Genomic DNA, 12,941 nt, shown 5'->3' on the forward strand with positions numbered 1-12,941 from the left:
TGCAGGGAAGAAATCTGGTTCTATGTTGTTTTTATTTCAGCAAGACACAGCTCTGACAGCATCATCATAACCACTTGGCCTCCCCCGAGGGAGCCATGTGACTAATCAGAACCATACGAACAGTGACAACAAGCATGGATTCCAAAAATAGAGCCTGTACGAGGACTGGCGCTGCAGTCCAGGTGGGCAGCATCACCACATCCCCTGTGATTTGGCCTCCTGCGGTTTGCCATTGACCATGACGGGGGTTAAAGCTGATTCACACTAAGCCAAGCACCTGAGGTTCCCTGATGGCCACGTGGCCCCCAAGGAAATGTACAAGCATGCTTCATAAAGACAGTTGCCTCTATATCTCAACAGATACAGCCTGCTGCTCATGCAATCTCTCCGATGGCTCTTTGTCCTTTACCGTGAAGACCTCTCAGCGACTCCCCTTCTGGCAGGAACTGGGTACGTCGGCAGGTTTCACCATCTTTGCAATCCGAAGCGAAGGGGAAAGGTTTCAACCTCTTTCCATTTGCAGCTGTTCTGACAGTGGCAGGGGACTCAGCGGGGCTGTCGGGGTGACTCAGTGACAGGGCTGGAGGCAGGCAGAACTAGATGGCTTGGGAACCCCTCCCCCACATCTCCTCCATGGTGGGTTACTCAAGCTACACAGAAATGTGGCATTCAAAGTGTTAAAACCCCAATGCCCTGAGTCAGGTTTTCTCAAGGGGTCCCATTTCTAGAGGTGCCATGTGCTCTGGGGCCGACCCTGCCAGGGGCTGAGCGAGAGGAGACCACACGGAATATCAGTGACTAGTTCCCCAATCGCCTCAGGTTTATTTACTACTGGAAATTTAATCATCAAATGCATTTTCAATGTCATGAGACAACAGAACTGCTGGTCTATGTTTCAACAAAGAGTAGAGCTGAGGTGCAGGAAAGGGAAGTGCAGTAGTGCTTGCATGACATTTAAACCTAACACCTGTTACATGAGCACGGATGAAGTAACTTGCACTCACCTGGATATAAGTACAAAACTAGTGTTTGCACTATTCACCCTTTTGTGACACCAGCACTTCCCATGCCCTGCTGAAGTAACTGTCTGTTGGTTTAAAGAAAAGGAGTACTTGTGGCACCTTAGAGACTAACAAATTTATTAGAGCATAAGCTTTCGTGAGCTACAGCTCACTTCATCGGATGCATTTGGTGGAAAAAACAGAGGAGAGATTTATATACACACACACAGAGAACATGAAACAATGGGTTTATCATACACACTGTAAGGAGAGTGATCACTTAAGATAAGCCATCACCAGCAGCAGGGGGGGGGAAGGAGGAAAACCTTTCATGGTGACAAGCAGGTAGGCTAATTCCAGCAGTTAACAAGAATATCAGAGGAACAGTGGGGGGTGGGGTGGGGGGGAGAAATACCATGGGGAAATAGTTTTACTTTGTGTAATGACTCATCCATTCCCAGTCTCTATTCAAGCCTAAGTTAATTGTATCCAGTTTGCAAATTAATTCCAATTCAGCAGTCTCTCGTTGGAGTCTGTTTTTGAAGCTTTTTTGTTGAAGTATAGCCACTCTTAGGTCTGTGATCGAGTGACCAGAGAGATTGAAGTGTTCTCCAACTGGTTTTTGAATGTTATAATTCTTGACGTCTGATTTGTGTCCATTCATTCTTTTACGTAGAGACTGTCCAGTTTGGCCAAAGTAAAACTATTTCCCCATGGTATTTCTCCCCCCCACCCCACCCCCCACTGTTCCTCTGATATTCTTGTTAACTGCTGGAATTAGCCTACCTGCTTGTCACCATGGAAGGTTTTCCTCCTTTCCCCCCCCCTGCTGTGGGTGATGGCTTATCTTAAGTGATCACTCTCCTTACAGTGTGTATGATAAACCCATTGTTTCATGTTCTCTGTGTGTGTGTATATAAATCTCTCCTCTGTTTTTTCCACCAAATGCATCCGATGAAGTGAGCTGTAGCTCACGAAAGCTTATGCTCTAATAAATTTGTTAGTCTCTAAGGTGCCACAAGTACTCCTTTTCTTTTTGCGAATACAGACTAACACGGCTGCTACTCTGAAACCTGTCTGTTGGTTTGTAACTTACCAGATATCTACAGACTGTTGTATGGGGAGAGGATGCAGGTCCTGTGAGGATGATCTATCTCTTTAGATTCCGTCAACACTGGCCAGGCAAAGCACTTCAGCTTCTCCTGGAGAGATTCTTGCGGGTCAGAGTGTATCACTGGGAGAATTTGGTGAAGAAAAGTTAATAGAGCCCTGTTCGGATAGCATTTACACATGTAAATCTGGAGTGATACTTTTGAAGCCAATTTTATTGAATTCAGAATGTGGTCCTAAAATGTATCCCATATGCTGCAAAGACGCAGTGGTATAATTTGGATTCTCAGGAGTGGAGAAAATAAACAACAAGGCAATGAAACGTTTATAAATAGTTTCAATTCAGGACAGATAAATACAATGACCATTTTCACCGTGCAATTGCCATATGTTTCTACACATGTCATGATTCAATGGGCCAAATGCAGAAGTGGAGGTCCAAAAAGTGAGTCTGTGTGAAGGTCATAATTGTAAAATCACATAGTGCTTAAGTACTGTGGAACTCCCAGCCACAAGGTATCAATGGGGCCATGACCTTAGAAGCTTTCAAAGAGGGACTGGATGTGTTTATGGAAAAAGAAAAGGAGTACTTGTGGCACCTTAGAGACTAACAAAATGGGTAACCAGAAAATTCAATTACAGTAGTGAGGTTTACTTTAAAAGTATTGGAAGGGCTCTAAACCTTTCTGATTTGCACTACAAAATATGGCTAACTAGTGGGTGTCGGGAAAACTTGCTTTCGGAGCAGATTTTTTCAGAGCTCTCTATTGCAGGGCTTCTTCCACTTTCCTCTGAATCATCAATAAGGACAAATGCAAAGTACTCCAATTAGGAAGGAACAATCATATGCACATAGAGAATGGGAAATGACTGCCTAGGAAGGAGTACTGTAGAAAGGGATCTGGGGGTCCTAGTGAACCACAAGGTAAATATGAGTCAACAGTGTAACATTGTTGCAAAAAAAAGCAAACATAATTCTGGGATGTATTAGTAGGAGTGTTGTAAGCAAGACATGAAAAGTAATTCTTCCACTCTACTCTGCACCGATTAAGCCTCAACTGGAGTATTGTGTCCAGTTCTGGGTGCCACATTTCAGGAAAGATATGGACAAGTTGGAGAGAGTCCAGAGAAGAGCAAAAAGGATGATTGGGGTCTGGAAAATATGACCTATGAGGTAAGATTGAAAGAAGTGGGTCTGTTTAATCTGAAAAAGAGAAGACTAAGAAGGGACATAATAACAGTTTTCAACTTGCTAAAAGGTGGTTACAAGGAGGAGGAAGAAAAATGTCTCTCTTTAAACTCTGATGATAGGACAAGAAGGAATGGGCTTAAATTGCAGCAAGGGAGGCTTAGGTTGGACATCAGGAAAATCTTCCTAACTGTCAGGGTGGTGAGGCACTGGAATAAATTGCCTAGGGAGGTTGTGGAATCTCCCTCATTGGACATTTTTAAGAGTAGGTTAGACAAGCACCTGTCACGGATGGTCTAGATGGTGATGGTCCTGGCATGCACGCAGGGGACTGGACTTGATGAGCTCTCGAGGTCCTTTCCAGTTCTATGATTCTATAATCTGGAACTGGCCACTGGGCTAGATGGATTAAAGGCCTGATCCAGTCTGGCAGCATGTGTCTTCCTGTCTGTGGTGTAAACCCAAGACTATGTTTTTGCTGATTCTCCTTGAGCTCCTGGGAGTCTCTAGACTTGCAATGAGTGCAGAAAAATGTGTCATTAAATATCATCTAGTCTCCTGTTCTTTTTCTTTTCAGGAAGGAGAGTTCAAAACTCCTGGGACCTTCCCAGTCCATGATGTCAGCTGTAAATGACACCAAATTCAGCTCTGCAGTGTTCCTTCTCACCGCGATACCTGGGCAAAAAGACGTCTATCTCTGGATATCTGTCCCCTTCTGCTTAATATATGTTATTTCAATAGTAGGAAATTCAGTCATTCTGTTCACTATAAAAACAGATCCAAGCCTCCATGAGCCTATGTACATTTTCCTTTCCATGTTGGCTGTCACAGACCTTGGCTTATCGATAGCCACCATACCGACAATATTAGGCATATTGTGGTTTAACTCTAGGGAGATCAGTTTCAATGCCTGTTTAGCACAGCTCTTCTTCATCCACTCGTTTTCATTCATTGAATCCTCTGTGCTCCTGTCTATGGCCTTTGACCGCTTTGTTGCGATTCGTGACCCTCTGAGATATGCTTCTATTTTAACCCCACCGAGAATAGCCAAGATTGGACTGGTGTTTGTGCTAAGAGGAGTGGCCTTAATATTCCCAATTCCCTTTCTCCTAAAACGGTTCCAGTACTGTCAAGCCAATGTCCTCTCCCATGCCTACTGTCTGCACCAGGATGTTATGAAGATGGCTTGTTCAGACTTCACGGTCAACAGCATCTATGGCTTGTTCATAATAATCTCCACAGTGGGTTTGGACTCACTGCTTATCCTCCTATCTTATGTAATGATCCTCAAAACAGTGCTAAGCATTGCGTGCCACGCGGAACGTGTCAGGGCCCTGAACACCTGCGTCTCCCACCTCTGTGCTGTCCTGCTCTTCTACCTGCCAATGATTGGCCTGTCTGTGATACACAGATTTGGGAAGGGCTCCTCTCCCTTGCCTCAGATTTTCCTGGGTTACATCTACTTGCTGGTCCCACCCCTGATTAACCCAATTGTGTACAGTGTGAAAAGCAGACATCTTCGTGTGAGGATAATCAGGGTGTTCGTCAAGTGAAGGTTCAGTTCATCACCAGGCTTCAGCGCTGGTGACAGAGGAGACAAAAATCACAGGCTATCTATTCCATCCTGGACCCTTACACCTGAGATGACATGCGTTACTGATCTTCTCTCTATATACAGAGGTTCAGACAGGTTCTAAGGCTTGTGGCCAGCAGAGAGACACTGATGTTGGAGGACAGGGCACTGCGGGAAGGAGACCAAGGCAGGTAGCAGCATTTACTAAGTGACTGTGTCCATGGAGAGCCAGGGATCCTGTAGGATTTTGGCCCATTAAGAGCTGTATCGGTTGCTGCTGTGACCTTAGATTTTATGTCAATGCAGTCAATAAAGAGAAGGGACGTGGATGTTCTTTCCCATTACACCTGGCCTGTCCTTGTCTCGTCTCTGGTTAAACATCCAAGGGCCATGACAATATCTGAAAAGCTGCTCTGCATTCACAATCCTGGCCCTTCCCAAGCACTCTGGGTTCTTTGTGAACCATGGGCCCTGCACCAGGTGTGGACAGGGTCATTCCAGGAGCACCCACCCTTCCCCTACGCCCTCAGCCAAGTGCTTGGGACTGAGTCATGTCAGAGACTTGATTAATGCTGGAGCCCCAGGAGAAGCCATTCAGGCAGCCCCTTCCCCACTGATGGCTCTGCACACTGCACACCTGCTGAATTCACCCCCATCTGACTGCAGTGCTCCCTAGCCAGAGCAGAGCTGCATGTGCTAGTGAGGGTCTGACACGCAGGAGTCTTGGCAAGAAACTAAGGCCCAGGTTCCCAACCTGGCCGCTCCATTTGTGCTGCCCTAGCAATGCAAAGGGGTGGAAACAGGCCTCAGCTCCCCCACAGAAGCACAGCTCACTCCTATCCCAGCCCAGCCCATTCAGTGTAGGATGGCCACCTTTTCAAAAGGCAAGTGCAGGTGAAAGGCAGGAGCCCCATCTCTTCTGTTACCCCATGTCTGCTCCTCTTCCCCTCAGTCTCTGCTCACTGGCCAGGCTAGAAGCCAGAGATGGACCACAGTCAATCTGTGGAACTCCTTGTCAGAGGATGTTCTGAAGGCAAAGATTACAACTGGGGTAAAAAAAAACTAGATTAGTTCACGGAGGATAGGTCCATCAATGGCTATTAGCCTGGTTGGGCAGGGATGGTGTCTCTAGCCTCTGTTTGCCAAAAGGTGGGAATGTGCAACAGGAGTGGATCACTTGATGCCTATCTGCTCTAGGTCATCTGATATTGGCCAATGTCGGAAGAGAGCATTCTGGGCTACATGCGCCTTTGGTCTGACCCTGTATGGCCATTTTTATGTTCTTACTCATATTCAAGAAAGATTAATTAGGACTGGAAAAAATTCCAAGATGGGCTGCAAGGATGGACAGGTGAATGGAGGGCCTGTCTCATGTGGAGAATGAAAGATCTGGCTGGTATGGCCTAACACAAGGCAGGCTGAGCAGGGATTGGATTACTCTATAAATACATTGGAGGGAACGGTAAAGACCACAGCGGGAGGTGAGCTCCGGAAGCTAAAGGACAGTAGTGGCACAAGAACAAATGGGGAGAAACTGTCGAGGAGTAAACTCAGGCTGGAAAGCAGAAGGAGGTTTCTGACCATCTGAGGAGGGAGGCTCTGGAACAGATGCCCAACTGGAGCAGTGGCGTGGCAAACAACCCAGCTCATGTTAAGATGGAGCTTGACAGGTTTATGCACTGGGTGACATGCCAGGGTCGCCTGCCATAGCAGGGGACTGGGCTCATTGACCCAGGAGGTCCCTTCCAGGCTATGTTCCTATGGGTCACATTCACCCATTTTGCATCAGGTTGGGAGCTCATGTGGAGTCGCTTGCCTGCTCTGGGTAATCTCAACATGCTGAGCTGCCAGCTGCCCCCTCCCCAGCCACTAGCCCCAGAGAGGAAGGGTGATTCAGAGTTAAAGTGCTGGCCTGGCCCTCAGAAGAACTGGCTTCAGTTCCAGGCTCTTCCACAGATTTCTTCCGTGACCTTGGGTAACTCACTTTGTGCCTCAGTAATATGTGTTTTATTATGGATCAATGTAAGGTTTACATCTGGGAAGAAAAAACCGGGGATGTGTCATAAACACCTGAACATTAGCTCCCAGTGCAATGCTATGGCTGAAAAAGCTAGGCAATCTAGAACACAGAACCAAGGGAATCTCAGTAGAAGCAGAGAGATAATTTTACCTTTGTATTTGGACCTGCTGTGACCAGTGCTGGAATCCTGTGTCTAACTCTGGTGTCTAGAGTGTTGATAAATTGAAGAAGGTTCAGAGAAGAGCCCATGGGAATGATTAAAGGATTAGAAAACCTGCCTTAGAGTGACAGACACCAGGAGCTCAATCGACTTAGCATAACAAAGAGAAGGTTCAGGGGTGACTTGATCACAATCAGTAAGTACCTGGAGGAGGAACAAAGGATTAACAATCAACCCTTCAATCTAGCTGAAAAAGTTATAACAGTATCCTATGGCTGGAAGCTGAAGCAAAACACATTCAGACTGGAACTAAGGTGTTTTTTTTAAAATAATAACCATAATTAACTATTGTAACAAGTTACCAAGAGCCGTGGTAGATTCTCCGTGACTGACAATTGTTAAATCAAGACAGGATTTTGTTCTAACAGCTCTGCCCTAAGTGAGGGTAGGTCTCTGGCCTGTGCTGTAGAGTGATAGGTGATCACAATGGTGCCTTCTTGCCTGGAGATCTGCCCCATGTTGTTAATAGCACCGCCCTACTGCACGAGGTGTTGTATAGATAAATATGTTACAGATTGAGAGGTGCTCAGGCACTGCAATAGTGGGGGACATAGCTACGTAGCTATCCCATGTTGCCCATTAAGGAGCAACTAAGTATTTGTATTATATGTAAGAGAGCAGTTTGATTGCTCAGAGCTCCAGTATGAAACTGAAGAAACCCCTTGCCACGGTTCCTTCCCCACTCAGAACTCTAGGGTACAGATGTGGGGATCTGCATGAAAGACCCCCTAAGCTTATTTTTACCAGCTTAGGTTAAAAACTTCCCCAAGGTACAAACTTTGCCCTGTCCTTGAACTCTATGCTGCCACCACCAAGCATGTTAAACAAAGAACAGGGAAAGAGCCCACTTGGAGACGTCTACCCCCAAAATATCCCTCCAAGCCCTACACCCCCTTTCCTGGGGAAGGCTTGATAAGAATCCTCACCAAATTTTACAGGTGACCACAGACCCAAACCCTTGGATCTTAAGAACAATGAAAAAGCAATCAGGTTCTTAAAAGAAGAATTTTAATTAAAGAAAAGGTAAAAGAATCACCTCTGTAAAATCAGGATGGTAAATACCTTACAGGGTAATCAGATTCCAAACATAGAGAATCACTCTAGGCAAAACCTTAAGTTTACAAAAAGACACAAGAACAGGAATATACATTCCTTTCAGCACAGCTTATTTTACCAGCCATTTAACAAAAGGAAATCTAACGCATTTCTAGCTAGATTACTTACTAACTTAACAGAGTTTCTGAGACTGCATTCTTGATCTGTTCCCAGCAAAAGCATCACAGAGACAGACAGACCCTTTGTTTCCCCCCCTCCAGCTTTGAAAGTATCTTGTCTCCTCATTGGTCATTGTGGTCAGGTGCCAGCGAGGTTATCCTAGCTTCTTAACCCTGTACAGGTGAAAGGGTTTTGCCTCTGGTCAGGAGGGATTTTATAGCACTGTATACAGAAATGTGGTTACCCTTCCCTTTATTTTTATGACACCCCTGTTGAGAGTTTTCGTTAGAGGCAATAGGAACTAGGGTGATGTTGTGGTGCGCATCTGCTATAGACCACCAGACCAGGAGAATGAGGTAGACAAGGCTTTCTTCAGACAACTAACAGAAGTGATGTGGTGGAGAAAAGGGAGAATCAGGAAGCCGCAAGTGAAATACCGGCCAGCAGAGGGTGCTCCAAAACTGGAAGAGTTAATTCCTGGTATAACCAGCAGGAGGCACTGTGGCAGTAAGTCAGCACTTTGCTCCAGAAGCCGTATTGAGGGCACAGGAACAAACCATCCCAATGTGCAGAAAGAATAGCAAATATGGCAGGCAACCAGCTTGGCTTAACAGTGAAATTTTCTGTAAGCTTAAAAACAAAAGGAAGCCTACAAGTATTGTAAACGTGGACAGATGACTAGGGAGGAGTATAAAAATATTGCCGGAGCATGCAGGGGTGTAATCGGGAAGGCCAAAGCACAATTGGAGTTGAAGCTAGCAAGGTACATGAAGGGTAACAAGAAGGGTTTCTAGAGGTATGTTAGCAAGAAGAAGAAGAAGGTCAGGGAATGTGTGCAACCCTTACTGAATGGGGGAGGCAACCTAGTGACAGAGGATGTGGAAAAAGCTGAAGTACTCAATGCTTTCTTTGCCTCAGTCTTCACAGACAAGGTCAGTCCCCAGACTGCTGCACTGGGCAGTACAATATGGGGAGGAGGTGAGCAGCCCTGAGGGGTGAAAGAAAAGGCTAAGGACCATTTAGAAAAGCTGGACATGCACAAGTCCATTAGTTGGGATCTAATGCATCCATGGGTGCTTAGGGTGTTGGCTGATGTAATTGCAGAGCCAATGGCCGTTATCTTTGAAAATTCATGGTGATCGGGGGAGGCCCTAGACAACTGGAAAAAGGAAAATATAGTGCCCAACTTTAAAAAAATGAAGAAGGATAATCCAGAGAACCCCATTCAGCCTCTCTTCAGTCCCAGGCAAAATCATGGAGCAGGTCCTCAAGGAATCCATTTTGAAGCACTTGGAGGAGAGGAAGGTGATCAGAAACAGTCAACATGGATTCACCAAGGTCAAGTCATGCCTGACCAACCTGATTGCCTTCTATGATGAGGTAACTGGCTCTGTGAATATGGGGGAAATGGCGGACATGGTATTTCTTAACTTTAGCAAAGCTTTTGATATGGTCTCCCACAGTATTCTTGACAGCAAGTTGAAAAAGCATGGACTGGATGAATGGACTATAAGGTGGATAGAAAGCTGGCTAGACTGTCAGACCCAATGGGTAGTGATCAACGACTTGATGTCTAGTTGGCAGCCAGTATCAAGTGGAGTGCCCCGGAGGTTGGTTCTTGGGACCAGTTTTGTTCAGTATCTTCATTAATGATCTGGATGATGGGATGGATTGCACCCTCAGCAAATTCGCACCTGTTGGGCTGCCCCTCGGTCTCATCTTGACCCCCCACCTGTTCCATGGGCACTGAGAGCCGCTCTAGCACTGAATAGACCTCACACCCTGCATCCAAACTTCCAATATCAACAAGTTTTGGGGTAGCTGAATCTGGGGGAGGGGGTTGATTGGGTCCCATAGTGAGCTAGCTGCAGGCATTTGGAACTGGGCTTGGGTCACACCCCTTTCTATTAAGAAAGTGTATGTCCTTGTTTACCTGGCATGTTCAGGTCTCATGCCAGAACAGGTGGAGGAGACCCTATGAGCTGTGCTTGAGGAACCAGTGAGAGCAGATGACAGCGTATGGACAGCGTATGGATTATTCTATAATTGTCCGGTTTTGTTTGTTCCCTCTGAAGAATTTTACAGGTTATCGTCAGAAGACAGGATACTGGGCTAGATGGAATAATGGTCTGAACAAATATGGCTGTTCTTCTGATCCTAAATTGTTCCATTGATGGAGGGACTACTGCAGACCAGCCTTTTTAAGGGGCTTCCCTCTGCTGATGTAGCCACCCTAGAAGACTCCAGGGGGTGCTGAGTGTGGGATGCTGATGGGGGGGGTGAGTTCTGCCACCTAGGGGTGTGGTCCTGTAGCACAAGGGACAGAGTCTCATGGGTTGAGCTAGAACTGGGCTGGAAAACCAAAAGTTCCCCCCCACACACACACCCATGAAAATTTTGGCCCAAACTAAAATGTTTCCTTTTCATCCATTTTTGGGGATGAGTTTTTTTCATACAAAACAGATCATTTTTTCTCTGAAAGCTCAGCTGCCATGATGCTGCCAAGCTGCAGCTGCCTGGATCCCCAAAAGCAATTGGAGGTTTTTCATCTGCCTTTCCCTTATAACATAAATGAAAGTTGCACTGACGGAGTGTATGGCTGCACTCTGGGTAAGGAAAGGTCTAAACTTCTCAACCAGTCTGCGGCTGGGGCATAGTGCCCATCAGCTACTCTACCCAGCCTTCCCATCTCTGTGCAGCATCTGCCACCCTGTACAATGCTACTTCAGCAGATCCTGCAGTCGGAGACTACTGAGACAGGTCGTGGTAGCACATCTGAGATGATTCTTTACTAGCCGGGAGCTGGAGAGGGTCCTAGAGCAGTTGTGGAGGCACAGAAATTGAGGGGAGGGTAGCTACCAGTGAATCACTGAGATCTGCACCTAACTTTGGGGATCCCTGTATTCTGGGGGTCAGTGTTTATTCCTCAGGGAAAAGGGAAGGGACCTCTCCTATGAGAACAGTCGGAAGGAATTTTCCCTGTAGGGAGCCTTGTGAAATCTTCCTTCCCTGGTTGCACCTTGGGTTTGCAATGCAGGACAAGGGGCTGCTGGGGAGAAATCTGAATCTATATTTATTTATTATTATTATTATTATTTATTTGTTATTATTATTTCAGCAAGATCAAGCTGTGACAACATGGTTACCACTTGGCCGCCCCCGAGGTAGCCCTGTGACTAGTCAGAACCATACAAACAGTGATGACAAGCCCGGATTCCAGGAGCAGAGCCTGCAGTCGGGCTTGTGCTGCCATCCAGCTGGGCAGCATCACCACGCGTCCCCTGTGATTTGGCCTCCCGCAGTTTGCCCTTGGTCGTGACAGGGGTTAAAGCTGGTGCACACTAAGCCAAGTAGCTGAGGTTCCCTAATGGCCAGGTGGCCCAAAGGGACTGTGCAGACATGCTTCATAAAGACACCTGCCTCCCTATCTGAACAGATACAGCCTGCTGCCCATGTAACCTCTCCGATGACTCCTTGTCCTTTAGGGTGAAGACCTCTAGTGTCAGCGGCTCCCCTTCTAGCAGGAATTTGGTACGTTGGCAGGTTTCACCATCTTTGAAATGTGGAGTTTAGGGGAAAGGCTCAAAGCTGTTTCCATTTGCAGGTGTTCTGTGCAGTGGCAGAGGACACAGCTGGGCTGTCGGGGTGACTCAGTGACGGGGCTGGAGGGCAGGCAGCGCTGGGTAGCTTGGGAACCCTTCCCCTACATGTAGCCAAGATACTCGGTGGGCTATTCATGCTACACATAAATCTGAGATTCAAAGTGAGCTTGGAATATTAAAAACCCAGGTCCCATTTCTAGATGTGCTGTTTGCTCTAGGACCGATCCTGCCAGGGGCTGAGCAAGAGGAGACCCCACAGAATGTCAGTGATTAGTTCCCAAATCACTTCAGGTTTATTTGCTCCTGGAAATTTTATCAGCAAATGCATTTTAAAAGGTTTTATAATCTGGCTCGATTGTAAAGGCAGGAGTCCAGAGCTGTGTTGCTCTGTGGTAGCAGGGCTGATAAGGCATATTTCTGTTTCCTGATTGGCTGAGGCCTCCAGGTTTTTTATCCCGTAGATACCCCTCAGAGTTGCAGGCTTACTGGCATCTCTGCCCCCTCTCTGGTCTCCCAATACCAGATGTCAAGCATCATAGCCTACCCACTCATGGGGTGGAATCCCCCAAACCTGCCATCCTCAGACAGGACCCTTTGTAGCCTTCACACTCATGAGGTGGAAATTCGGGATCCTCCACCCTCAGACTGGGCCCTGGGCTACAGCACACCGGAGGTCAACTGTGCTTGCCGAGCAGGTCCGAGTGGGTTCAGCACCTGAGATTCTTCCCTTTGGGAGTCTGTGACTAGTGGTGAGACGAGTGAGTAGTCAGATTTCTAGAACCAAAATACTGTTTAATCTGAACAGCAGGAAGAAAGTGTAACATGGGAGAATAAGAAGTTATCTGACCCCAAGTCCTTCCACTCTGATGGGGACCCAGGCAGGCCAAGGGCCTTCAAATTTCGCCAGCGGTGTCTGTGCCTGTCAGTCTGAAGAGCTTCTCAGCAACAGCTGCCCAGCATCTGGAGAGACTCCCAGCACTGGCAAAACAAGTTGTGTAATGTGTCTGGAGC

General features: G+C 46.8%; 1 protein-coding gene across 1 annotated transcript; it reads left to right on the plus strand.

The window, feature by feature from the left end:
- The first annotated feature begins 3,884 nt into the window (after positions 1 to 3,884).
- On the plus strand, positions 3,885 to 4,853 carry LOC119849778 (olfactory receptor 51G2-like). Its single transcript, XM_038386997.2, has one exon. It carries the CDS (start codon positions 3,915 to 3,917, stop codon positions 4,851 to 4,853), a length of 939 nt encoding a protein of 312 aa, XP_038242925.1. The 5' UTR covers positions 3,885 to 3,914.
- The last annotated feature ends 8,088 nt before the right edge of the window (positions 4,854 to 12,941 follow it).

Source organism: Dermochelys coriacea, chromosome 1 (genome assembly GCF_009764565.3).
Source record: "Dermochelys coriacea isolate rDerCor1 chromosome 1, rDerCor1.pri.v4, whole genome shotgun sequence".
Lineage (NCBI taxonomy): Eukaryota > Metazoa > Chordata > Testudines > Dermochelyidae > Dermochelys > Dermochelys coriacea.

What these genes read in the sequence shown, in the direction of transcription:
- LOC119849778 (XM_038386997.2), top strand. Translation starts at nt 3,915, where the DNA reads ATGATGTCAGCTGTAAATGACACCAAATTCAGCTCTGCAGTGTTCCTT.